We start from the raw sequence: 25,696 nt of genomic DNA on the forward strand, positions 1-25,696 counted from the left end.
CGGTCCCTGTGCTTTGCTTAGCTTAGCTTGTTCTAAGTAGGTGCTTTAGACCACTGAGCCATCTCACCAGCCCCCCACTCTAATTTTTAACAGCATATGCTCATAGCTAGATTTAAGTCAGCAGTGTGTGTGGTTTATATGTGGATCCTTTTTACCCTTAGTTAATGCTGACACATAAATGTCACCACCATCACTCAAAGAGTTTACTTTTCTGAACACTTTGTGTCGTTACCAAGTGAGAATATCTGGTGAACATGGGCTGTAGGTTATTTGGCTTTTTAAAATGGGCTTCAGGGGCTGGGAAGATGGCTCACCGCATAAGCACCTTCGTGGTGAGCACAAGGTCCTGAGTTTGATTCCTGGCACAAAAATAAAGAAATAAAGAAATAAAGAAAATGGGCTCTACAGTGCTGGAGACCTTGCGCGTGGAGGGCATGGGTCCTGAGCCCAGATGTGTGTTCTGCTCTTCAGGCCCCTGGGGAGGAATGGAAGTCCCTTTCGGAAGGCACTCCAGCATCCTGTGTGGTGGTCACTTGGGCTTCTCTTCTGGATCCTAGCCCTCCATCCTGTCCTCTGTCCCACACCAGCTAACCTCCTTAAGGACCCCAGGGGCCAGTGGGACAGAGTACACTCCTTCACACCCTTGAGCACACACACACACACACACACACACAGCTTAGGACCTGGCTTCTGGACAGCTCTAGTGTGTCTTGCTTGATGGACCACACCTAATTCTAATCTGTTACATTTCTTTCCATTTGGTCCTTAGTCTGCTAGGGAAACCGAATCCTGACCAGGCCAGCATGAATCCCTTCTGTCCAGGCCTTGAAAGACCTGACGCTGGTACTGATACCAATGTTCTATGTTGGGTGATGGAGGAGGCCAGGCCCAGAGAGGGTGAGCAACTTGTTGGAGGCCACAGAGCCAGGCCAGGCCAGAGGGGCTTCCTGTTAGGTTCTTAGCAAAGACGCTTGTTGCTGACCTAACTGAGCTGATGAACTCACCTGGCTCCCTTCATGGCCTTTGCAGATGCCAAGGGCACCATCCGAGAAATTGTCCTGCCCAAGGGCCTGGACCTGGACCGACCCAAGCGGACACGTACCTCCTTCACAGCCGAGCAGCTGTACCGCCTGGAGATGGAGTTCCAGCGCTGCCAGTATGTGGTGGGCCGCGAGCGCACCGAGCTGGCCCGCCAGCTGAACCTCTCCGAGACCCAGGTAAGAGACTAGGCCTAGGCCTCCCTCTGGGCTAGGCAGTCTGCAGACTCTCTGGGGACTGGGACTGTAGGCAGTGAGAGGAAACTGTTCTTTGGAGGAACTCAGATGTGGATGATGGAAAGACTTAAGGTGGACCAGAGCAAATACAGTGCTGGCTGGAGAATTGTTAGATGTCAAGGAGAGGGGCCTTCCAGGGGCATCGAGCTCCTTGCAGAAGGTGAGAAAAGCCAGAGGAATACGGAGCGCTCTGGGTGCAGGGGGAGGCTTAGGGAGATGTTGACATACAAGAGGAATGTTAGGAAGTGATGCTAAGGCGTTGGTTTGGTGGGAATAGGCTTTGGGGGCAAGGCTGGGCTAGGGGCCCTGTGGTCCCAGAATAACACAAAATAGATTAGGGGAGAGATGGGACCACCCAGTGGGGCTAGGCACCTCTCACTTCCCAGTCTGGGCTCTCTGTTACTGTCCATCACCTTCTGTTTATCTTAGTGTGCAGAGGAGGGTGTCTGGACACCCCTTCACCCAGGATGATCTGGTAGCTGCTGTCCTGCAGGATAGCTCATCTCCATGGACCTGGCTTCCTCTTATTGCCACCATAGGGCTCCCTCTGTCAGCTGTGCTCAGCCCATGGCTAAGAAGCTGGGCTGCAGTGGCTAGCCCAGGCCAGAGCTCTGGGGAAGGTAGAGAGACTCCACAGCCCTCCAGGCTGGGCACAGAGGCAGCACCTGCCCTTCTCTGTGCCATTTTTCTCCCAGGTCATCTAGTGTTGTCCTAAAGTCCCCCAGAAACTGCTCTCCAGGTGCCTTAGATACCCTGAAAGCAGAAGCTTCTGAGTGCTCATCCACCCCTTTGCCATATCTCCCACCCCGCATCCAGCCTTGGCCCTTGGATATCAGCCCAAGCCCCCGCTTAGCCAAGAGCTCCCTCTTCCCTGAGGTGCCTTGTCCTCATCCCAAGAGATATTTTCCACCAACCTTAAAGTATGTGTTTGTGTATCTGTGTGTTGTGATGACATCAACCAGTATGTTGTGTATTCTTGTCTCAAGGGCAAGAATGTGTTTGAAGGGGATTGTCCTCTTCAGGGAGCTGGAGGAGCTCAGAGCTAGGCACACAGTGGACCCTCACTTCCCTGTGGAAGCCTATGCCCTGCTTTCTTCCCTAACCCTGGCATTATGTAGTAAGATGAACATTGTATGGCCCACAATGACAGGACTTCCTGTGGGCAAGACCCTGTTCTTAGGCCTCACTTAAACTAACTAGTTTGTTTCTCTCCACAACCTTGTGGGCCCGGTGAAGTGTTCTCACACCACATGTGGCTGTGACCCAACACCACCAGCAGCCAGTTCTCCAGTTCTATGACACCAACTGCTTATCCATCCATTCCATTTTGACACTGATTCCCAGAGTTAACCCACACCTCAAAGGTCAAGAGTTCAATTGTGAGACACAGAGCCACTGCACATGACAGTCACAAGGCCCAGGTGCCATCTGCACTTCTGACTGAGTAGCTCTTAATTAGGGGCTTCCATGTCCCCTTCCTCACAGAGCAGAGGAAGACACATCACTTATCTGTGCTTTCTTACCACAAAGGACACAAATGAGGATCAGCCAAGCAGAAGAAATGCAAGGGGCAAGGGAGGAGGAGCTGCCCCTCTTCCCGGGTCCCAGTCTCCCAGCACTTCCACTCAACTTCCGGCCCCTCCCCTCCCTGAAGGTGGGAAGTACCAAAAAATGCCTGCCCTATGACCAAGTGGTTATTCTTTCTGGGATCAGCTTCGGTCCTAAAATTATCAAGGTGTCCAGAGTCACCTCATTAACATAAACTCCAGTGTAGTGGGAAGGAGCTTTTTGAGTAACTAAGACATTCCTTTCACTCAGGATCCTCCAAGGGTGTGAGTAGCTCTGTGCCAGGATCCAGGCCAAAGATCAGATGCTTTTTCATTATGCTATGATAAATCTATACTCAGAATAAACTGAGGCCTAGGAAATTTACATACCTTGCTCAAGACTTACAGCAGGCACATTCATTAGCTCCTTTAATCTTAGGAGAGTTGGCTTTATGGACACTATGATCCCTACTGGAGAAAACTGAGCCTCGGGGTAATGAAGTTGCCTAAGGTTATTCAGCTAGAATTCCATGGAATTGTTAGTACATTTATTCATCCACACTCCTGTTCAAAAATGTTGTTGAATGCTTGCTACCCGTCAGGTACTGTTCTAAGGTGTCAGGGTTATAGCAGAGACCAATGCAGACCCAGCACCCATTGTGTGCAGCTTACATCTATGAGGAGAAAGACAAACAGCACTTCAGAGTGATAAGTGCTATGAGGGACATAAAATAGGTAGATTCAGAGGAAATATTTCATTGGATGGTCAGGCAAAGTCTCTTTGAGGGGACCTACACCTCAGTGATTGGGAAGAGATAACCAGCAGAGGATGCAGAAGAGAAGTAACTGTAAAAACCTAGGAGTAACTATAAAAACCTAGGAGTGGGACCTGCATAGAATGTTCTAGAAGTCTCAGAAGGCCAGTGTGGCTGGTGTTGGAACAAGTTATACACTAGTTAGAACCTACAGTAAATGCTTGAAATGAGTGACATGAGATGATTAGCATTTTATAAACCTCGCTGACTGCCACCTGGAGTATGACTCACAGGGGACAAAGTGGGCCAGTTAGGGACTACTGACATGCTGTCTTGAGCAGAGTGGTGGGAGAGAGAAGCAGAATGATCTGAGGTATACTCCAACCCACGTGCGTAAGGGAAAGAAAGTGGTCTGGCTTGAACACTGGGGGAGATGGGAAAAGCCTTTATGAGCTGGTAAAGTCATAGGAGCTGGACAGGAACGGAATCAAAAGCAGAATCAAGATTGTGGGGGCCGGGGAGATGGCTCAATAGAGTGGGCACTTCCCTGGCAAGTGCAAGGGCCTGAGTTCAATTCCCAGTTCTGAAAAAAAAAAAAAAATTGTGGCTGGATCAGTTCTATTTGTGATCCAATGGAGACATCAAAAAGGTGCGTCAGATATTCTGAGGGGGATTTGTGTTCTCTTGAGCAGGGTTTCTTGGGAGAAAGGATGACAGTGTACTCCAATTACTAATGGATCACAACGGAATTTTTTAAAAAATGGATACTTGATTTTGCAGGCATTCAAAAAAGGAACCACAGGGCAGCTGGGCTTAAGAGAATATGAAAGTGCACAGTTCATTTGGACCTGAGGGCTCCACATGAGGGTATTCTCAGGCCTCTGTGGTGTTCCACTGAAGGCACAGCCCCTGCTCACCACGTGTCAGCTTCTGTCTCTGTCCTCCTTCCTCCTGCTGCCATCCAGTGCCTTCCCCCTTCCCTGGATACCAAAAGAACCTACTTAACTCAGGCAGGGAAGAACATGGAGCTTGCTCTGTACCCACTCTCATACTGGTATTTCTGGGCCCACTCACATCGTCGGGTCCTGTTGGGATCAGAGGCCCAGTTGCAGGAACAGCACACAGAGCAGCAAAGCCCTTCCTCTGCTCCCCACCCCCGACAGGGCTCTGCAGGAAGGTCCCTGCAGTGTCAGCAGTGAAACAAGGCAGAGCCAGCGAGCGAGCGGACCTCTGCCCTGGACCCTCCCAGATCCCGCAGCACCCAGCACAGGCAGGTTCTCCCGGAGCACCCTCCGCCCGGTTCTCACCTCCCCCACCCCCAGGGGGCTCTTGCTGAATGCTCCTCTCAATACCAAATGAGAACAGGAACAGGCTTGCTTGATTTTGGAAACCTTCTGATTTTAGAAACCTCTTGATATACTTTGTCACCATGTTTTGTTTTAAAAAAGAAAGTTGGGTGTTTGGTTAAAGCAGGGTATTTCATGGAACGCTTCTTGGTTCATGATTAAAAACAGATGATTATGCCACCTCAGCCCAGAAATTCCTGACCAGATTTCTAGAGAATTTATATTTTGCCACACAGGTAAAGCTACTGCGCAGCAATGTCTGAAAATCACTTGGTGCTGGTAACATGAGCAAATCTAAGAAGCTGATGTGGCAGACTTCACCCTGTGCCAGGCACTTTATGTGGTCATCTGCCCCTGGAGTCAGCACAGCAGTCTTCTGAGGATGCACTAAGATGATCCCTATTTTACTGATGGGGGACAGACACCAAGAGCTTAGGAAACATTCCCCGTGGCATGTTGCTGGTTAGAGGAAGGGCCGGGATTGGATCCGGGGCTGCCGACCTCAGGATTTCTCACTCTAGTCTTTGCCCCCTTCTATGAAAACATCCTGTAATGCTTGCTGACCTCCTGTGTCCCCTGAGGCTAGCATCTGAGAGGCAAGCGGGCCAAGATGGAGTTTTATTTACTTACATTTTTCAGCCCATGGCAATGCCTGGTGTGTACCAAATACTTGATATTTATGTGTTGTATGAGTGAGTGACAAGAGTTCCAGAGTCAGAGCAGAAAAAAAGAAAAGACGTGACTGGTGAGAAGGAAGAGGGGAGAGGCTGGCTCAGGAGCCTTCTGTACCCTCTGCCCCGGCAGGCCCAGGGGACAGGCTAAGAACAAATGCTAAGTCTTTGCATGAGATCTTCTCTGCCCAGCAGCAGCTGTCCCCATCCGTCGGGATAACAGAATAGAGAGTACCTTCCTGATGCAGGTTACAGAGCCCATGATCATTCCAGATATTCAGGTGCTGCTGTCTCAGATTTGTATGTGGGGCCAGGGAGATGGCTCAGTAGAATAAGCACTTCCCTGGCAAGCGCAAGGGCCTGAGTTCAATCCCTGGTTCTACAAAAAAAAAAAAAAAAAAAAAAAAATCAGATTTATATGTTCCCATGGTCACAAGGAGCAGTGTTGAAAAGATTAACACCACCACTTACAAATGAACAATGAGTCTTTGGATCTAACACTGATCGTGAGCCCAGAGAACATGGTGGATAATCCTGCAGTCCTCAAAACCGTGTCCCTGCTCTGGTATGCAGCGTTGGCCACAGTGTGGCTCAGAAGGGGATCACAATGTGAGCACTCCCTGGATCCCAAGCAATGGAGATGGCATTCTGAAGAGAGGCCACCATGAAGCACTCAGAAGATGATGGGGGGGGACACCTCAGGGAGCACACCACATTTCAGGATAGCACTGGGGCGGGTCATCTCCTACAGTCAGCCCAGAGTAGCTGCCTGGAAGAGGGACTGCACAGAGCCTTAAAGGGCCAGTACCTTTGGATTCAGGTGACACTGAAGGCTTCCTGGAGAAGGGACAGGCTGTCTGGGCCATCTGATGTCAGTCTGTTTCATGTCTGCTTAGGCTTATGAAGCAGCCCTGGAGACAACAGGGTTGATGGTGGGAAACAGAGAGGCAGCTCTTCTAATGTCTTTTCTGTTGGCTGGTCTGTTCTGTGTCCTACAGGGTTCCATAGGGGCGCTAAGTAAGTAATTAGGACTCTCCCACTCTGGAAGTTGGCAACAGCCACAGTGCCTTGGCACCCCCTCCCCCGCTTGAGGAGCTTTTTTTTTTTTTTTTTTTGCTCCTAATGCCTTCAGGGCAGGTTTGTCTGGCTTGAGTTCTGGGGATCGAACCACAGCAACCTGAGCCTGACTGCTTTGTTGAAGCAGCCACTTAAAGAACTGAGCTAAAGGGCAGGCCCCCTCAAGGAGCTTTCTAAACAACCTCACTGTCTCAGTCCCACCCTCTAGCAATTCTGATCACAGGGGTACCAGGTGGGACCTGGGCAGCGGAATTTACGAGAGTGGCCCCTGGTCATTCCAGTGCACAGCCCAGGTGAAAATCCGTGGCTAACTCATGCGTGCCAACAGATGACATACCAGGTCTCAGCCCCTGCCACCCGCCCTCACCCTTCTCTGCCTTCCCAAGGCCCACCTGCCCAGGAGATTGCCAAGCCCAGTGCCAGCCACACCCACTTCTCCTTGCTACACACGCACACAGTTGCACAAAGAAGGGTATTTTGGGGGAGAGCCTGTCCTGCTTGCTTTGTTATTCCACATTAGTCACACTTCTTGTCACTGCCACTCCCTTGTACCTAATTGCCATATGTTGGGAGTGGTTGGTGCCCTCCTTGCTAAATTCTCTCTTTCCCAAGGGCAGAAACTACGACTTCTGTCCCACTGGGGTGGGTGGACCACTGGGGTCCCCTGAAGGCGGAGGAACAAGCAAGACCTCCCCAAAATTCCCTCTGAGCCCTCTTCCCCACAGCTCCTACTCTTCCTCCTGGCACCTGCTGCCCCAGTGTGGGCAAAAGTTCTTGGGACATACGTCTAGGAGCTGCTGTGGTAGCAGCGACGAGGTGACAGTCTGACATGGTTGTCAGCTTCTGAGTGAATGCCAGCCCCCTTTCCCAGGGCACTTCCAGGACCTACAAGAGGTGCTTGCTGAGCCCTGCTCACTTGCCTTCTGTGGGGGGAGCTCACCCCCCTCTCAGAGATAGACAAACCTCTTAGGGTCTCAAGGGAGCAGCCCCCAGGGAACTGTGCCTTCCCTGCCTCCCTTACCTCATGCAGACTAGGAAGGGACTGGGGTGCTGGGCTGCCCCAGCAATGGCGAACAAGGTGTACCTCCTTTCAGGGACTCCAAAAAAGGTCTCTGCCCCTTTTGATGGCTCTTTTAAGAAAGTGGGGTACTTGGTACCTCTTGGCCTTAGCTTTGAGTATGTGGCTTTTGGAAGCTCTCTCAACAACCTGCAATATCCTGTCCCCCTTGGTGTTATGTTGAGAAACTTGGTCTTTACAGGAAATGGGGAGCAAGGGTCCACTGAGGTGAATGCCCAGGCTGCTTAGAAAGATCTCTCCCCATGGTGTGTGAGGGCTGAGGCTGGGGGCAGTGATGGGCCCGTCCTCAGACTGGGTACCTAGGCCCTGCCTTAGGCCCCATGTCTCGGAAGGTCCCACTTGGCCTCTGCTGGCCAAGTCCCTCCATATGGGGTGAGGTCCCAATGAAGCCAAGAGGTTGGGCCCACCTTCTCACCCACCCCCAGGTGACTAGGATTCCAGAGTCCCCTGCCAAGTGATACTTCTAGTGCTTTCCTTAGCCTCTTCTGACTCAGTCCTCCAAATAACAGCAGACACAGACATTATTCAGAATCCTAGAGAACACCCAGGAAGGGTTGTTTGTGCTCTGTGATCAGGTGGGAGTGCCCACACATGGGTGTCAGCGCCGGGCAGGCCACTGGCACAGACTTCCATTTGATCTTTTGCCCTGGAGATGTTGGGGCTTGGACCTCAGACAGAGAGACCTTTAGAGCCCTGGTTTTGTCACCCTGGGTCACCTGGCGAGCGGTAAAGATTGTGAAGCCTGGGTCCTGCCACCCCCGCCCCTGTGGCACTGGTTGGGTGAGGTCAGCAGTGAATGAGCTTTAAGCAAATTCTTCAGGCGGCTGTGATGCTGCTGCTGTAGAGACAGCAGTCACCTCTGGGTCAGAGAGGACAAGGGAAAAGAAGAGGGGCTGCACTGAGGACTGGAAGGGGTTTGTGTCCCCCCCCCCCAGCTTGCACTTGGGTGGATAGAGGCAGCCATGGTAGGAGATGTAACAGGAGAGGGGCTGCTGTTGGGAAGTTAGCCTGAGCTATCTGGGGCTGTCAGGGTGGAGTTTGGGGCCCTTGTGGGACATCCTTGGGGTGATGTCTCATGGGCAGGTGGATACCCAGCTTGAACCTCAGTTCAGAGACTTGGGCCTGAGGCTGAGCTGGGAATTCCCAGCACTGTAAGTGGTGGCTAAGTCTTACTTGGCCAGAAGCAGAGTGTGAAGGCCACGAAGGGACCTTCAGCATTTCAGCTGTAGCCCCAAACTCCACCTCCATCTGCCAGCCCACTCCTCCATCCTACTGCAGGGTCAGCTTCAGCAATGAAGGGTGTCCATCAACTGGGAACAAGGGTCCCTAATCTGATCACCCAGGGCAGGCTGGTGGTGAGAAGATTTAACAATCTTGATCTCACTCTTTCTCTGTGTGTCTCTCTCCTACTCCCCCTTTCCCTACCCTCCCCCTTTCCCTACCCTTCTCCCTCTCCCTTTCCCTTTCACTCTCTGTCTCCCTCCCCCCTTTTATGCCCCTTCCCTTGATCCCCATCCACCTTCTCTGCCCTGACCCACATTTCCTTTTCTCCTCCCACCTGCCCCACTTTGATTTGCCTGGCTTCTCCCCTTCCTCATCCACTGCCCCAAGGTGAAAGTCTGGTTCCAGAACCGCCGAACCAAGCAGAAGAAAGACCAGAGCAGAGACCTAGAGAAGCGGGCATCCTCTTCAGCCTCTGAGGCCTTTGCCACTTCCAACATCCTGCGGCTGCTGGAGCAGGGCCGGCTGCTCTCTGTGCCCAGGGCACCTACCCTCCTGACGCTGAGCCCCAGCCTGCCAGACCCACCTCCTGGCCACAGGGGCACCTCCTTGGGTGACCCCAGGAACTCTTCTCCAAGTCTCAATCCTCCGACCTCAGCCTCGGCATCCCCCCCGCTGCCACCCCCTCTGCCAGCCATCTGCTTTTCCACAGTCCCGCTTCTGGACCTGCCTGCCAGCTACGAACTGGGCTCCTCAGCCTTTGAGCCCTATAGCCGACTAGAAAGGAAAGTAGGCAGTCCTGGTGGCATTGGCAAGAAAGCTAACACATAAGACTCCCACCCCTATGTGACTCTGAGTCCCCAGCACTGCACTTCCCCAGCCTCCTGGCCCCAGAAGACTGCACTGAGCAGGCCCTTCAGGGAGGGCAGCCACTGCGCCCCTCCCACCTGCCCTCAGCTCAGAGACTCAACCGAATGGCCTTGGTCCCACAGCTTGTGTGTGCGAGTGCAGTGTGTGTATGTGTGTGTGTGTGTGTGTGCTGTGCATCTCTCACTGAAATAAAGGAAAAAAAGAGACAAGAAGGGAAACCATCCCTGCAGTACCACCTCTTTCCCTTCCGTTCCTGTCCTCACTACAAAGGAAAATGGCTTGAGAGCAAGGAGGTTCTCAAATGGGACAGAGTAGAACCCCGGGATCACAGGCAGCGCAGGGCATCTGCATGGGTGGCTCAGCAGGGCCCAGTTCCCACTCCTATCCAACCCCCGGTATGGACATCAGTGCTTTCTTGCAAGCTTCTCTTTCAAACTGGAAATATTTGAGAAGGAAAAACAGCCACATTCTCCAAGGGAATGAATGATGCAAGGTGAGAGCAGATGCGAAGAGAGGAGAAGGGCATGCTGGGTAAGCCCAGGCAGCCTTTGTATGCAGAGAGGGCCTGCCCTTGGCAAAGACTTCAACAGGAAGTACCTTTTTTTTTTTTTTTTTTCTCCAGAACTCCGGCCCTTGCGCTAGTGAGGGAAGTGCTTATTCCACTAAGCCATCTCCCTGGCCCAGGAAGCACTTTCTAAAAGGCTTTTTTGCTCAAGGTAGTTAGGTTTTATTTTGCAGTAACTGTAGGTTTATAGGAAGTTGCAAAGATAGGGCAGAGGAGTCTCTTCACAATTTCCTCTAGCGGTTGTATCTTTCAAAGCTAGTATAATATCAAACTGGGAAATTAACATTGGTATTGTGTGTTGAACTCCCTGTCATTTTATCAGCTGTGTAGACTGCAAACCCAGAAGGTAGTCAGGATGCAGAGCGGTTCCATCACCACGAAGATGCCCCTGTAATCACGCCCACTACTGCTTTCCACTGAATTCTGTGACAGCATGAACTGTGTTGGAAGAGCCAGAGCCCTGAAATAAGTCCTGAAATAAGCCAGAGAATGTGGGGTGAGGGTTGGATCGTTTGGGTTGGAAAAATGAACACAATTTCAAATTGGCTGCCTTGCTCGAGCTACCTGGAATGGGGTGCCACATGATGGGGGTCCTCACAACGGCACCTTGTCCTTCCCTCTACTCAGGTGATAGCACCTTGGTAAGTGCTTGCACTATGGGAAACCCAGAATCTGGAATGAAACACCTGGGCACCCAGGTGACCTCGGGTTGGGCCCAACCAGCCACTCCCCTGCGTCCATTCTGCCTGGCCCACCTCACCTGTGCTATCTGTTGGCCCTGAAGAAACAGAAGGGCATGAAGGGGGCGGTCAGTCTTGTGCAGAACACAGGTGAGGCTGTGGGCATAGCTTGATTTGGGATCCTAAATATTTAGATATGCAATATGTGGGCCTCCATTTGGGCTCTAGCCTGGGCTGAGGACATCAGGGTCCGAGGGGCAGACTGAGAAACCAGCCCTGGTTCTCAGTCTTAAGGAGCCCTAGGTCTGATGGAAAAGATGTGGGCTGAGCTTGGGGTTCACACCAGTGGCAGTATTAGAGACCTGTTCTAAGGTGGGTGCTGGGGCATCCTGGAAGGCTTCTGTAGGAGGAGACAGTGATACTGGCCAGGAGAGAATCTTTGACAGATGTTGGGAAAAGATGGTGATAGGAGTGATAGGATTGTGTAGGGCAAGACATGCAGGCAGGGGGCCAGATTGTGCAGCCAGCAAGGAGAGGGCAGCCTGCATGCCAAGACCAAGAAGCCCTATGGCTGTGGGATTCACACTCACTGTGGGCGGTGGGCTGAGGGTCAGCCAGACGCAGAGCTTGGAGAGGCCGCATTCCTGCTCTTGGCTTCTCCCTCACCACTCTCCAGCTCCCAGGTAGCCAGCCACCTCCCAGGTCTGCACACGCTGAGCCAGCTTCCCTGTTTACAGTCAGCTTGGGGGAGGAGTGGAGAGGGGAGGAAGGGGAGGGGAGGCCGGAGGCTCAGGCTGGGCAGTTTGTTCCAGCTCCAGCTGGGCCCAAAGTCTTCAGTCCCAACCTGCCACCAGCTTTCTCAGGCACAGGCTCCAAGCCACCACTCACCATGGCTCTGAAGGTAGACAGCAGGGCCCCAGGACTCCCCAGCAGTGGCTGTGACCCAGGCATGGAGGCCCGAGAGCACATGCAGGCAATCACCAGAAACTACATCACCCACCCCCGAATCAGTGAGTATGGGCCCCACTGCGCTGAGGCCAGGGTGGGGAGCTGTGCTGAGCTGGCTGTGGAATCTGAAGTGCTTCTGCCCTGGGAAAGAGGAGACCTAGAGACTAGGGAGCTCTCCATCCAGTGGGACAGCCTGCAAAAGGGGTCACCTGTGAAGGTGGAGGGGTAGAAGGCAGGACCCAGGCCACCCACGGGAGAGGGCTGAAGTGGCTGTTTCACCGCGATCCTGCCTCAGACACTTAGGTCCAGAAACTGCTTCCAACTGCCCCTAAAAGAGAAAGGGACAGAGATCACATGTGTGTGCATCCTCCCATGAGATCGTGTGTGTGTAATTGTGTGTAATATGCACCAAACACTCAGCCCAACCTAGTGTATGATAAAGTGGACTTAGGCTAACAGGTGTGGCGATGTAGGATATGTGAGCATTCTCAGCATGAGGAAATGCGTGACTGTCAGTGGTGCGTGCAGCTTCTAGGCCAGGGAATCTGTGTACAGAAGCAGGTAAGGGCTGAGGCTGGAGGGTGTGTTTCCACTTCCGTTTGGGGGGGAGGAAACGAGTGTGTGTGCGTGCATACTTGTGTGTGCTTGAACACACAGAGTGAAGGTGAGTGTGTGCTTGAATGTGGTGTGCAAGTTCAAGGGGGGAGCACATGGGAGCTCCAGGTTGGGCAATGCCCCATGTCTGAGTGTGGCAGTGTGTGTGTGTGTGCAGTTAGGGCAGGGTGCTGGGCACAGGAGTGAGTATATGCACACAGGTGCTGGGGTGTCCCCTTATAAGCTTCTCAAGGACCTTCTGTGCCTGTTCTACAAGAAGGGGCCAAGTCCCACTGCCTGACAGAGGACCTGGCAAGCTGCAGAGGATCAAAGGGAGCCCCCAGTGTCCTTGTCCAAGGTCATTCTACCTGGTACAGCAAATTCTTAGACCATCCAGCTCGATGAAGCAAACCAGCCTGGCCAGCTGCAGCTAAGCAGAGCCAGAGGCTTCTCACAGGGTATATGGGGTGAGGGGAAAGAACTTGACGCAGCCATCTTTTCTCCCTCCCTCTCTGGGCAGCCACCAGTGCCACCCAATCATGAATGAGATGGCAACTATGAGCTTAGCTCAAGGAGCAGCACCCCTAATCCCCAGTATGGGGCACCTGCTGAGGCCTGAGACAGGTGCTGGGGTGGAGTGCAGAAATGGGAGAGTGGAGTGGGATCAGGTTTCCTACAGAGGTCCTGCAGGTCCTGTCTGTGGAGGCGGGAGCGGAACAGCAGCTCAGATTCCGCTGTGCCAAAGCTAGAGCCGCCAAGGGCTGTAAATAAGCCGTGATTTGGACTCAGTGGGCCCAGCACTCAGGACTGAAGCCCGAGTTGGGGAGGCTGATGCCCCTTCCCACATGGTAACACTCCCTGCAGGCTGGCTCCATCCACCTGTGGGGACAAGAGAGGGTGCAGTTGGGCAGGGTGTGGAGTCTGGACCTACAGGCTCTGTTCCACTTTTTGGGAATGCACCCTGGAAGGCATTCTCCAGGTACAGCCTCACCAACTGTCACCTCCCCCAGGCAGGACTGTACAGGCCTGGAGCAGCCTCCAGCCAGTTCCCTCCTTATTTACAGTCAACATCTGATAGGTTCCAGGCTGGAACCCAGGAGCCAGGCTGGAGGCCAGGAGCAAGTGCCTGAAGGTTTAGCCATCTTTCAGGATGGCTGCATGTGGCTCCCAGCCAGGCCACTGTATTCTCATCATGAAGTTGCCCCAGAGCCCAGGCCGGTGCAGGGGCTTGATGCCTTCACTCTGCTGCACATGACAGTGTCCTCAGAGGCTACGCAGGGCCACCCTTCCTTCTATCCTTTTCCCTTCTGTCTTCCTCAAGTGACTGAGGGGTGTTTCTCTGAGGATGTGGACAGGCACAGGAGCAGGGACAATCTGAACATACTCTCTCCCAATGCTACCCTCCCTCCCTAGACTGGAAGGCAGACTGCATGTCCCTGTCTGCCCTTTTTCCCAGTCTGGCCTGCTACCCTGGGATGCTAAGACCTTTCCCAGGCTGCCCAACTCTAGGTAGAGTTCTAGACTACAGGGTTAAAGCCCTAAGGCTGCCTTGACCATGGGTAGAGAAGCTGTCCCCTCCTGCAGGAGGCAGAGCTGACACAATGAAGGCCAGAAGGTTGTCTGTCCCTGCAGTGGAGGGAGCTGTCCAGAAAGTGGGAGCAGGAAGCATCAGGATGGGGCTGAACATCAACAATGTCTGCCCTGGGAAAGAAGCTCCCCTGTAATCTCTCGCGGAGCTAGAGTTGTTCCCCTTGGGCTCGGTGGGGAGGAGGTGGCATAGAGCTTCATCTGGGTGTTTAGGCAGATGATGCCAGGCTGGGGAGGGGGTACAGTTTGGGCAAAGGTTCACAAGGACAAACTGACAGCCTGGTTGGAGGGACAGAGCCAGGTGAGACCACCCAGGGGCTTTCAGGCCAAAACACTAGCTTGCTACCTAGCCTCAGTTTCCTCAACTGAAAGGGGAGGAAACCACAGGGTCTTAGGCTGATTCTAAGACCTCTCAGCCTCCAGTGCCTGCCCTCCCTCCCTGAATCTCCGCTGCAGCTGGGATCAGGGAGGAGGTACAGACCTGCTGCCCCGGGCTTGCCCCCACCCGGCCTCACGCATGGGCGCCTGCCTCAGCCCTCGGGACGCTGCAGGTGTGGCTGGGCCGGCGCTAATTAGAGCGCCATTGTGGAGCCCTGCTGAGCTTTTGACTGGGCCAGCAGCAGGGAGGTGGGGGTAGGGAGGCAGACCACTGGCCTGCAGCCCAAAGTGCAACCCAGTGTCAGCAAGGACAATGGAAAGGGTGGCAAGCATCTGGGGGAGGCCCATTGAGGGAGTGCCCCTCAGGTCATCTGAGCCAGCTCTCTGCTGGCAGCTCGGCACCTCTTCCCCTCCAGGGTCAAGGGGGGCATCCAGGGTTGGGTAGTGGCCGTAATCCCTGAGTACCACAAGATACTGTCCTGAATTGTGGTGTTTCCTGGGAACGGTCAGCAGAATCTTGGGGCCTCAGTTTGCTTCTCCATGCAACGAACACAGAGCCCAGGGTGAACGCAAAGCAAAGGCCTCCCTGCCAGTCAAGGTCGTCTTTGCTGCTCAGTCACCTTTGTCAGTCAGTGTACAAACCGCAAGGACAGCGCTAAGAAAAGGTCTGGGCCAGTTTCAGAGGAGACACACACTTGAGGATGTCAGTGTGCAGCCCCCGCACGTGTAAAAGACACTTAGAAGCAAGGCTTTGGAGGGTGTGGGTAGTCCAGTGTCAACCAGAATCAGCTACCTGAGAGGGCTTTCCACCTTGAAGGCTGGAGACGAAGACTAATGTCACTCAGCCACATTAGGAATCCCACCTAGAGCCAGGCAAGCAGGCTGCTAAGGCCGCGAAGGGAAGGCAGCGCAGAGCAGGCTGAGCAGGCTGGTGCGCAAAGGCCGCGGACACCGTGCGCTCTGGGCTGGGGGCGGTCCTCCACCCAGCCTTCCTCAGAGGAGAGTGGAGAAGCTGGAGCCCGGAGAGCGCTGAACCGCAGCCCCTAGGTGCCTCCAGAGCAGCCCGCCTCCCTTCCAAGCGTTCCTCCTCTAATCCTGTATCCTCCAGCCCCGCTGTCCGCGTCCCCCACCCCCACCCCAGGTAGAGTAGTTGGACATCACAGCTAATGGGGCTTTCTTGTGACAGGAGCTGTGACCTGCAGGGAGGAGGTGGAATTGGAAGCAGTTCCCTGGGGCTTTCCGCCTTGGCCCTCCCCCTCCACATCGCCCTCTTCCCAGACCACCCACCCTGCTTCTTTTTACCCCAGGTTCGCGGCTTTCTTGTCCCATCTCAGTCCTTTGGCAAGTCCCGCGTTTCTCTATGGAGCAGCAAGATGCTGACCCTTCTGTGGGGCTTTTAACAAGTGGCCGCTGCTGAGGCCCCTGCTGGCCCCGGGGTCGCAATTCACTCCTCTTCCGGGTGCTACTGTGCTGCCTGCCTGCCCGCTTCGTGCTTTCCGCAGCCTAACCCTAATGATCCAGGCAATTGGATCGGGATGCCTGGTCAGATTATGTGTGGCTGTTTGGCAATTTTTTCCTGCTGGGGAAGGTGATGCCCGGGCCTCTGCCCACTACCTTCCCCCGGGGGGGTCTCTCTGTGCCTGCCACCTCCGCAGCATTATGTATCCTCTTTCTAGTCTTTTCTACCAATCTTCAGGGGAAGCAGGCAGGGTTTAGAGGTTAAAGCTTCAAGCCAGGCAAAGGTCGTTTGGGGGCTGGGCAAGCAGGCCTCACTCTGGTTCTGATGTGGGACAAGGGAATGAGTTGGACGAACCTGTGAGTGTTCCCCATAATTCATCCACTAAACACTTGGAGAGCCTCTATCATAGGCCAGTAGGGTTCGGAGAGGTGGGTGCGACAGTGAGCTCAGTGGAGGACTGCCGCTGTCCGGGAAGTGACCTGTCTCCTGCACTGGGAACCAGCCTGCACGGGTCGCAGCTCTGCCCTCTCCCTGGTCTCCCAAGGCACCAAGGGTGGGGCTCTTTCTCACCTCTGAGCTGCTCAGTGCCCTGTCCCACACCTCGAGGGGGCTGGACAGCACCACTTGGGTGGCACTCAGGGCACAGCTCAGAAGGGCCTTCCCAGGCTGGTGCTATGGAGCATGCCTGTAATGCCACCACCCCAGGAGGCTGAGGCAGGAGAATCACATGTCTGAGCAAAACCTGGCAACTCAGTATTTTAGCCAGACTTGTCTCAAACTTTTAAAAAATAATAATACACTTAAAAGGATCTGGGAATATAGCTCAGTGTGAAGGCCCTGGGTTTATTCCTCCGTACAGTTGAGAGGGAGAGAGGGAGAGAGAGAGAGAGAGAGAGAGAGAGAGAGAGAGAGAGAGAGAGAGAGAGAGAGAATATGAAGGAAGGAAAAATGAAAGAAGGCACCTTCCCACAAGGCCCTTCCTTCCCTGAGCGCTCAGTCTTGGCCCCTGACCCATCTCACTCACTCATCATGTTCTTTCCCTTCTTAGCACCCACTACAGTTTGTGATTCTATTTCTTCTCTATCCTCTAGTTCAGATTACAGACTCCATGTTTTATTTGCCACTTTTATTCACCTACCCAATATGAAGAAGGCATCCAGTACATGTGGCAAATTTGGTAGTTCATGCCCGCAGTCCCAGCTACTGGAAGATCACAAATTTGAGGCCAGCCTGAGCAACAGGCCAAGACCCTGTCTCAAAATGATAACAATAAAACACTCCTGAGGTTATAGCTCAATAGAGCAGTTGCCTGCATGTGCAAGGCCCGGGTTCCATCCCCACTACTGGGGAGAAGACCTTTAAAGAAATGGAAAGAGGAGGGAAGGAAGACCCTGGAGGATAAGGGAGTGGAAAAGAAGCCATGCTGCCTTCCCAGAATCCCGAGGGGTACCTGGGGGTGGGGTGAGCAGGCAGAGCAGATCTCTCAAGAGGAGGAGCACACCCTGCCTCCAGTGGAATGTGCTGGGTCACTTGGAGGTAGCAGTCAAAAGGCTGGGGTGGCCTCTAGGGAAGGCAGCTGCCAGGAGCAGATTGGAGAGGGAAGAGGAGCAGGTGGGGAAGGCAAGAGACTCAATGGAGAGCAGGCCCTGGAGGAGACACCAGAGCTTGCCTGGTGGAAGAGCACAGGGGTGGAGGACATTGGCTCCTCACCCAGGAAGGCACCTCTAGGGCCTGAGTCTAAGTGGCGGGGAGGGCAAGAAGGTGGGGCCTTCTTGGAGGGATAGGGAGGAAGGAAGGGCAGCTGGGTAGAGGGGGCTGAAGGTGGACGGAGGGCAGGGAATTGAGAGAGCGCCAGAGGCCAGAAGAGCTTAAGGCCTTGACTGCTTCAAATAGTCCTTATACTGAGGGGAGCCTAGCAAAGACTTGTGTAAAAATACCTTGTCGAGTCAAATTGCTTGGGGCCCTTCCTGGTAAGAGGAACTTTGATGGGACAAAAAACAGAGTTTGATCTGAGAAGCCCAGACTGGGGAAGATTGGGCAAGAAGGAGCTTTGGGTTCTCTTTGGCATTGCTGGCTTGGGGTCAGGCATAATTAGAAGCAGAGTAAGGCCACACCAGGAGCCGGTGTGGTCTCCTGAGAAGTACAAGGGCAGGCGGGCCCATCCCTGGCTCTGCCACAATCATCTGTGTGGCCCTGGGTGAGCTTTTCCCTTTCTGGGCCCCATCTCCCTGCCAGCCTGAGTGACCTAGCACTTCCTATCCTGCCTTGCCAAGTTCCTTCACCTCAGGGGTGGCTGGGTGTGGCCTAAGAACAGAGGGAAGGCTATGGTACCTGGGCCCATCCCAGGGTCCCTCAGGCAGCCTCTATGGGAGCCAAAGCCAGGCTTCCTGGATACCAGTTCATGGCTGCTTCTGCTGAGGCTAGCAAAGGCTAAGGGCTACCCTAATCCCACCTGGTGACTGAGCTCATTCCCATCCATGAGTCTCTCCAGCCACTAGGTCCATCAACATTTCTTCCTTCTTCCTGTCTATGCCCTTTCTGCCCCACCCCCAACACCCAGCAACCCAAGGGAGCCGAGGTGCCTCCCCACAGACCTAGGCCTGGTGGAGGGCAGAGGCCCTGTTTGATTTCATTCAAGCAAGGCAGCACAGCCCCCCTTTCCCTCCCACAGTGCTCAGTCAGTGAAGGGTGGATGGAGGGAAATGTGGGCCTGGGGAGGGGCAGAGAAGGGCACTTCTGGACCCCAGCTGGGGGCCAAAGGCCTTTGGAAAACGTTGTTGAGTCTGAGAGGAGGGGGTGTGTGAGGTGGCGGTTGAGGCCAGCTGGGGAGGGCTCTGAGGAGACCTCTTCCCTAGACAGCCCTCCTGCAGCCTCCTGCAGGTGTCCAAGGCTGTGGGGGGCCCTGTGGGCAGGGGCATGACCTTTACAGCAATGGTGGCTGGTCCTGTCACAGCTAATGACCCTGATGGCCCAGACTGCTGAGGAGGTGGGGAATGTGTAGAGGGAGAGAAGGCAGAGAAAGGATGCCTCTGTGTGTGTGTGTGTGTGTGTGTGTGTGTGTGTGTGTGTGTGTGTCTGTCTGTCTGTCTGTCTGTCTGTCTGTCTGTCTGTCTGTGTCTGTGACCAACCTGGAGCATAAGGTTCATAGGTGAAGGTGCAGTGGGGAGACCTTCACCCACTTCCTTCTCCTCCCAAGCCTACAGGACCGTGTGCAGTGTCAATGGGCCCCTGGTGGTGCTGGACCAGGTCAAGGTAAGACTCCTCCGCCTCTTCCCTGGTCCCAAGCCCAACCCAGGGCTCCCCTCACTCTCACAGGATTTCTTCTCAACTGCCCCGCCCCTGGGTGGCCAGGGCCTGCCCACCTCCATCATGGACTCCCACACTTTCCTCTACCTGGGGCTCCAGGTACCCCGAGCTTTCCCCACCTCCCTATTCCCCCCAAACTCCCCCTGGAGGCTGATAGGCCCCATTTCAGGCACTGAGAGTCCCACCCTGCCTCGCATCAGCAGCAGCAGTCTCAGCCTCAGCAGCTGGGTTCTCCCCACCTCGATGCTCACTGGGGAGGAGGAGACAGAGGCTGGTCAGTGCCTGTCTCTCCATGGCTTGATGGTTTCCAAAGAGCTGGGACCCTCTCAAAGTCAGAACCAGCCACAGGGTTGTTCAGCATCCCGGAACTGCAGGAACCAGCAGGCCCTGGCAGCACCGCAAAGCTTGGTGTGGGGGACCGAGGAGCCTTAAAGGGTCCTGCAGAGAAATGGGATCATGGCTGTCCTCCAGCTCCCTGCCTAATCCCCAGAAGCAAACTGAAAATGGGGGTGCCACCTTGATCCCTTGTCCTGGTCCCCACTCAGCCAGGGCTCTCACCCTCCTGCTGCTGGATTAGGACGCTGGCCTTGGGTCCCCGCGGCACCCTCCCTTCTCTCCCCCCACCCCCAGCCTTTAGGACCTGTTCCCCTTCACATTGTGTTTCACATTGTGTTTGCGCAGGCCTCAGTGCCTTCTCCTTAAAGGCTTTCTCTGGATGTTCTGCAGACCTTTCTGCTTACCCTTCCCTTTCGTCCTTTCCCACTACCGGAAACCCACCAGGCCTCCGTAGGGACCCGCCAGCTCAGGCCTTCGCACGTACTTTTCCCTCTGCTTCCAAGACTCACCTTTCCCAGTTCCCCTCTGGCTCATCCCAGATCAGAGAGGTCACCTTTGCCCAGATGCCACTCCCTGCTCCTGGATGCCGAGCCTTTTCCTCCTCTCCACACTGCATCTGTCAGGCATCTCCGTACCCCTCCCCCACACTCACTCTGCAAGGCCTGCTGGGCACTGCTGGGCACATGCTTAATCCCTGGCACCAGGAGCCCATAGCGATAGCACTTTTACTGAACACCCAGGCCATAGTGGTGCTCAGTGGGAAGAACAAGTAAGTTAATGAGATGAATGAGTAAGTGTCAGCCTGACTAGCTGTGGACCTAAGCCCACTCTCTTAAAGGAAAACACACTTCGGAGCTAAATGGGATGGTGCACGCGGATAATCCCAGCACTCAGGAGGCTGAGGCAGGAGGACCACTGTGAGTTCAAGGCTAGCCTGGGCTACAGAATGAGTTCAAGGCCAACTCTATCTCAAAGAAAATTTTTTTTTTAAAAAAAGAGAAAAAGAAACCACAACTACTAAAACAGATTTATAGTTCAGGCCCATTGCTAGCACACAGATTCCAAGATCAGAGGACCCTCGCTGCTTGGCTCATTCTTTGTGTGAAGGACAGCCCTGGAGGAAGCGTGGCTAGGGAGTTAAGAGGGTGCTTACTGGGAGTCTGAAGAGTCAGACTTCTTGAATGTATGTTTTTTCTCATTTTAAATACCTTTGTTATGAAAAGCAGCATGATTTTGTTTTGAAAGCCAAATTGCCACAATAATAATAATCTTAAAAGACAAAGGGGGGCACGCCTACAATCCTACCATTTGGAAGGCTGAGGCAGGAGGACTGTCAGTTTAAGGCCAGCCTGGGCTACAAAGTGAGTTCAAGGTCAGTCTGAAATGCATAGGGACACCCTGTCTCAAAAAACCAAGACAAAGAAAAAGATAATTCTGATCTATGAGGAACATTTGATTGGCTCTTTTTAAAAAGTTGACAGAGTTGTACTTATTTATGGGGTTGAGTATTACAATTCATACATGTGTACAATTAATCAAATTGAGATAACATCCCCATCCCCTTAAATAGTATAATGCCTCCAAGTTCTTCTCCTCTAGCTGTTTTGAATTAATAATGAAGACTTCTTGAGTTAAACCCAGGTCTATCCACTCTTTTCTACTAGCTCCCTGCCAACCCTAGACCAATAGCTTCAATGCTACCTGGGAACTGGTTCGAAATAATGATTCCTTGGGCTCCACCTCAGACTGCAGAATCAGAAACTCTGGGCTGGAGCCCAGACGTCTGTTCACACAGCCCTCCAGGCCTGAGAAACATCTACGTGGGATTGTAAATCCCACTTCCCTCATATATTAAGGATAATAAGGTTGGCTTAAGGATCAGATCAGAAAAATGTATTATTCCTCCCCTGAGAACAACAGCCAGTTATAGGTCTGCCTTATTAGCAATCTAATGAACCTGATTAAGCATAAACATTTGGCACCGGCATCGGAGCCACACCCACCAGCCTGAGCGCGGCTGGACAGGGGCAGACAGTGGCCCCCATGCAGGCGGCCGTTTCCAGCTACAGGATGGGGGCTAGGCTAGGAAAGAGACCCGCAGAACTGCGGCTCTGTGATTATGGGACGCCTCTGTAACCCAGCCAGGGTTAAGATAACTGGGTGTCGGAAATGCCCAGAGACTCCTAGGCTTGCAGGGCAAGGGAGGAAAGGATCGGTAGCACACAGCCTCACAAAGTCCGGGCAGGGAGGTACTGCTATGTGCCCCTCACCACTGGCCCCCCACTTTTAGAGCGGCTGGGTCAAAATGCAGCTACGAATTCTGTCACTACAGAGCCACCTTCTGCCTGTATTGAATCGCACGGGGCAAATATTCTTGCTGATTCCATTTTTTTTTTTTTTTTTTTTTTTTTTTTTTTGCGGAACCGGGGATTGAACTCAGGCCCTTGCACTTGCCAGGCAAAGATTCCATTTTTCTCAAAGGGAAAAATATGTTGGAATAGAATATAATGTAGATCAGACGTTCTTAGGCCATGACATTAGGCGCTTGAAACTGTAAGCAGCGCGTATTCAAGTGCCCGTATTTTCTCTGGAGGGCGTTTTCACAGTTTCGTGTGATTGTCCAGGGTTTGTGACCCAGAAAAGTCTGTATCTGTGATTTGTGCAGCGTAGAAGCAACCCTCCCGGATCAATCAACACCCCAGCCCTGACCGCACAAGAGCGCACATCCGCATACGTTCCTAAGCTCTCAATAGCTCACACCCTCGCCTGTTCCCACACCCTCATAAGTTAGCACTCACTGCGAACACTCTCAAACTCACACAGGGTACTGAGCGCGTTGAGGAGGAATCTGGCTCTCTGAGACTCACCTAGAGAGATTTCATTAGCGCAGGGCTTCTCAAACTCGAACTTGCAACAGATTGCTAGGCTCCCCTGGGCCAAAGTTCTGGTGCAGGAATTGGGCTGGGGCCCAGAAATTTGCTTTTTTTTTTTTTTCCCCTGTACTGAAGATTGCACCCCAGCCCTTTTTTATTATTTGAGGTAGGGTTCAAGCTGAACTTGAACCCATGATTCTCCTTCCTCAGCCTCTCTGAATGCTGGAATTACAGGCCTATGTCAACTACCGTGTCCTTCTGGCTGAATATGCATTTCTTACCGGTTCCTAGGTGGTATGCAAGTTGCCCTGAGGTCACACTTTGAGAGTCATTGTTCTAGCTCATTTCCTAATTCCTATGCTCTGTGAAGTCAAATAGTACTTGTAGTTGTGTATGGCTACAGCATTGCCTTATTCCACTCTTGGACCACCAGACTGGATCCTAAACAGCTAAGACTGCTCTCTGATACTCGATATCACCCGAGCCAGTTTCCAAAGGACAGTTCCCATGCTGCCTCGCAGTCCCGTAGGGGAAGCCGCGGAGGCCAGCACTCCCTTGCAAAGCCCTCCTAGCAGCCTTTCTCGGGACTTCCTCTTGTCCCTGTGTACACAGCAGCCCTCCCGGGCCTGGCCCTTGCTGACGAGTGGGGGCCATTGAATGATCCCCGGTCCCTGCAATCCTCTTAGTAGCAAATAGGGAGAGTTGATAGGATCAGGCTTGCCCAGTCTGTACCCGTGAAACAGGGCTCCTCGGAGCATAAACGCACTACTGCAGACTGAAATTGCCCCCCCCCCACCCACTGCTCTAACTGATAAGGAGACACTCCCTTTTCCCCAAAAAGCACCCCTGTACCCATAATGCTCAGCGTACTCTTCCTAAAGGATCTAAGTCTATTTCTAAACATCGCATTCTAGGCAAGGTGTGACGGGCCAGGTGTGTTGCGCTTGACAATCCTGCACAACCCTCTCCTCCCGGCGCCCTCTCTCGCCCACATGAGCTCACATAAAAATGGTCACCTTTCATCCCCTTTCTGCCGGGTTTTATTGCGCCCATCACTTGATGTCTTAAGGGACTACCGTGGCCTGAGCTCTGTCCAGCAGTTTTCCTCCTGGAGTTAACAGCCCAGCATCAACTCCAGTAGGGCGACAAACGCCCAGGCCAGTGGCGGTTTCAGATGGAGACACAGCCGGCGCAGAGCCGAGGAGGCCTACGAGCCGGAACTTGAACCCTGCAGCGTCTTTCCGCAGAGCTCGCCTTTCTTGCTCTTAGGCGCCCTCTTGTGGTGAGAACCTGGCGTGGCTGGGCATTAGCGGCTCCAACCGTCTCAGGGCGGGTCTCCCCTTGAGCCCACACTCCGCAGGCCCAGGGTAGGAGGGGATAGGGGAAGAACAGGGACACTTCCCTGCCGTCCTCTTACAAGACAAGAGGGGCCCTAGCCAGAGCATCTTCCAGTGTGGTCGGATGTTCCACCCCCGGGACCCCACCTGCGCACACTTTCTTGGGGAACGGGCCACGTTCCCTTCTCCCCAGGCCCTCAAGGTGTCTGCTCTGTGCTCAGCAGGGGCAGGATGAGCGTAAGGACGTTGGCGATCACCTCCGCAGTATGTGAGTGGGTCCCCAGATTTGATTAGCTTTTAGTTACAAAATAATGCCTGCTCCTTATAACTATAAAGAAACACAACGTATAAAGCTAGTTGCACGTCCCTATCCCCCTCCCACCTCCCCGGCCCCCAGATAACAGTGGAAAGATCCTGCTGGGAGGATCGTGAATTCCACGCCATACGGAATACACGTTCTGCTTGTGGATAGCAGGCAATAGTGTATACCACGATTTAAGGTACTTGGCGTATTTCCAGGTTTTGCTATAACTAATAGTGCAGCGACGTACAGTCTATGCCTTTTATTCTGCTGCTTTTATACTGTAGGATAGATTCCTGGAGAAATAGCATGGCTGGTTCAGAGTTCTGTTTTCATGTTTTGGTCCTGGGGGTCAGGGCTCCACGTGGGCTATGCATCAGCTCTCCACTGAGCTACACCCCCAGCATTCTTTTTACTTTTAAATAGCTAGGAGGATTTGGGGCAAGATTACCTGCTCATAGGGCTGCGTAATTCACTTTTCCACTTACAGGAGATGAGAGAACCCACGCCTTTCCTTCGGCACCTGCCTGTGGTTCTGTCCTGTGGGTTTGTCTTCTAGCCTGTGAAGCCTACTTGTGCCTTACCTTCCTTTGCCTTACTGAAGACCAGGGGAGTTGTTGCCAATCTGTTTACTGTCTAGGTTTTACTTCCTGCTCCATGAAATCTTCCTATGCTATCTTCCAGAAAGTTCCAGAAGCTCTTTTTTAATCTACTATAAATCACCCCCCCATTTTGTTTATAGTATCTTATTTATAGTATTTTACCATACAGAAATTTGAAAAATTTATATAATCAGATTTTGTTGTTGCTGTTGTTGTTAATGGCTTCTGAATTTATCTTGCTTAAAGACTTCTCTCATCCGTCTTTTAGAAAAGGAAGAAGAAATATCTAATGTTTCTATAAATTATTTTGGCTTCGTATTTAAATTATTTGTATGCCTGGGATGCACTTGTGGTTTTGATGTGATTATCTCCTAAATAAATGTTCAACAGCCAGGCATAGTGGCATACACCTATAATCCTAGCACTCTAGAGGCTGAGGCAGGAGGATTGCTGTGAGTTTGAGGCCAGCCCAGGCTACATAGTGCAACCTTGTCTTAATTTTTTTTAAATATATAAGTGTCCAGTGACATTAGCAGTAATGTTCAATACATTTTCCTTCTGTGAATTAATAGACCACATTTGCTCTATAATAATTGTGTAAAATTGGGAAACTCTCTAGACTTTCTAGTTTGTCCCACTAATCCATCTATCACATTTGATCTACTGCTTGACACAAGTAGCTTTATAGAAAAAATTTAAATAGCAAATTTAAGTATCCATTAAGACATTAAGACAAATCCTCATTTCCCTGGCAAGCACAAGGGCCTGAGTTCAATCCCCGGTTCTGGAAAAAAAAAGACAAATCCTCCACCTCTTATCTTTTGCATAACTGCTTTTGGTTATTCTTGGACATTTATATGTAATAGAGGATAATTTTTAATTAAATTCCAA

General features: G+C 52.7%; 2 protein-coding genes across 2 annotated transcripts in view; both read left to right on the forward strand.

Annotated features, from left to right (window-relative positions):
• Vax2 (ventral anterior homeobox 2) overlaps positions 1-9,800 on the forward strand; it is a 28,190-nt gene extending 18,390 nt beyond the window's left edge. The window contains exons 2-3 of the mRNA XM_004634157.1: positions 1,030-1,217; positions 9,360-9,800. Coding sequence (XP_004634214.1) covers positions 1,030-1,217; positions 9,360-9,800 — 629 coding nt within the window. The remainder of the gene's footprint in view (positions 1-1,029; positions 1,218-9,359) is intronic.
• A 2,089-nt stretch (positions 9,801-11,889) lies between these two features.
• Positions 11,890-25,696, forward strand: part of Atp6v1b1 (ATPase H+ transporting V1 subunit B1) — a 28,460-nt gene continuing 14,653 nt past the window's right edge. Inside the window, exons 1-2 of the mRNA XM_004634059.2 lie at positions 11,890-12,094; positions 19,247-19,302. Coding sequence (XP_004634116.1) covers positions 11,974-12,094; positions 19,247-19,302 — 177 coding nt within the window. The 5' untranslated portion in view covers positions 11,890-11,973. The remainder of the gene's footprint in view (positions 12,095-19,246; positions 19,303-25,696) is intronic.

The sequence above is a fragment of the Octodon degus genome, unplaced genomic scaffold (assembly GCF_000260255.1).
Source record: "Octodon degus isolate 3935 unplaced genomic scaffold, OctDeg1.0 scaffold00058, whole genome shotgun sequence".
Taxonomy (NCBI): Eukaryota; Metazoa; Chordata; class Mammalia; order Rodentia; family Octodontidae; genus Octodon; species Octodon degus.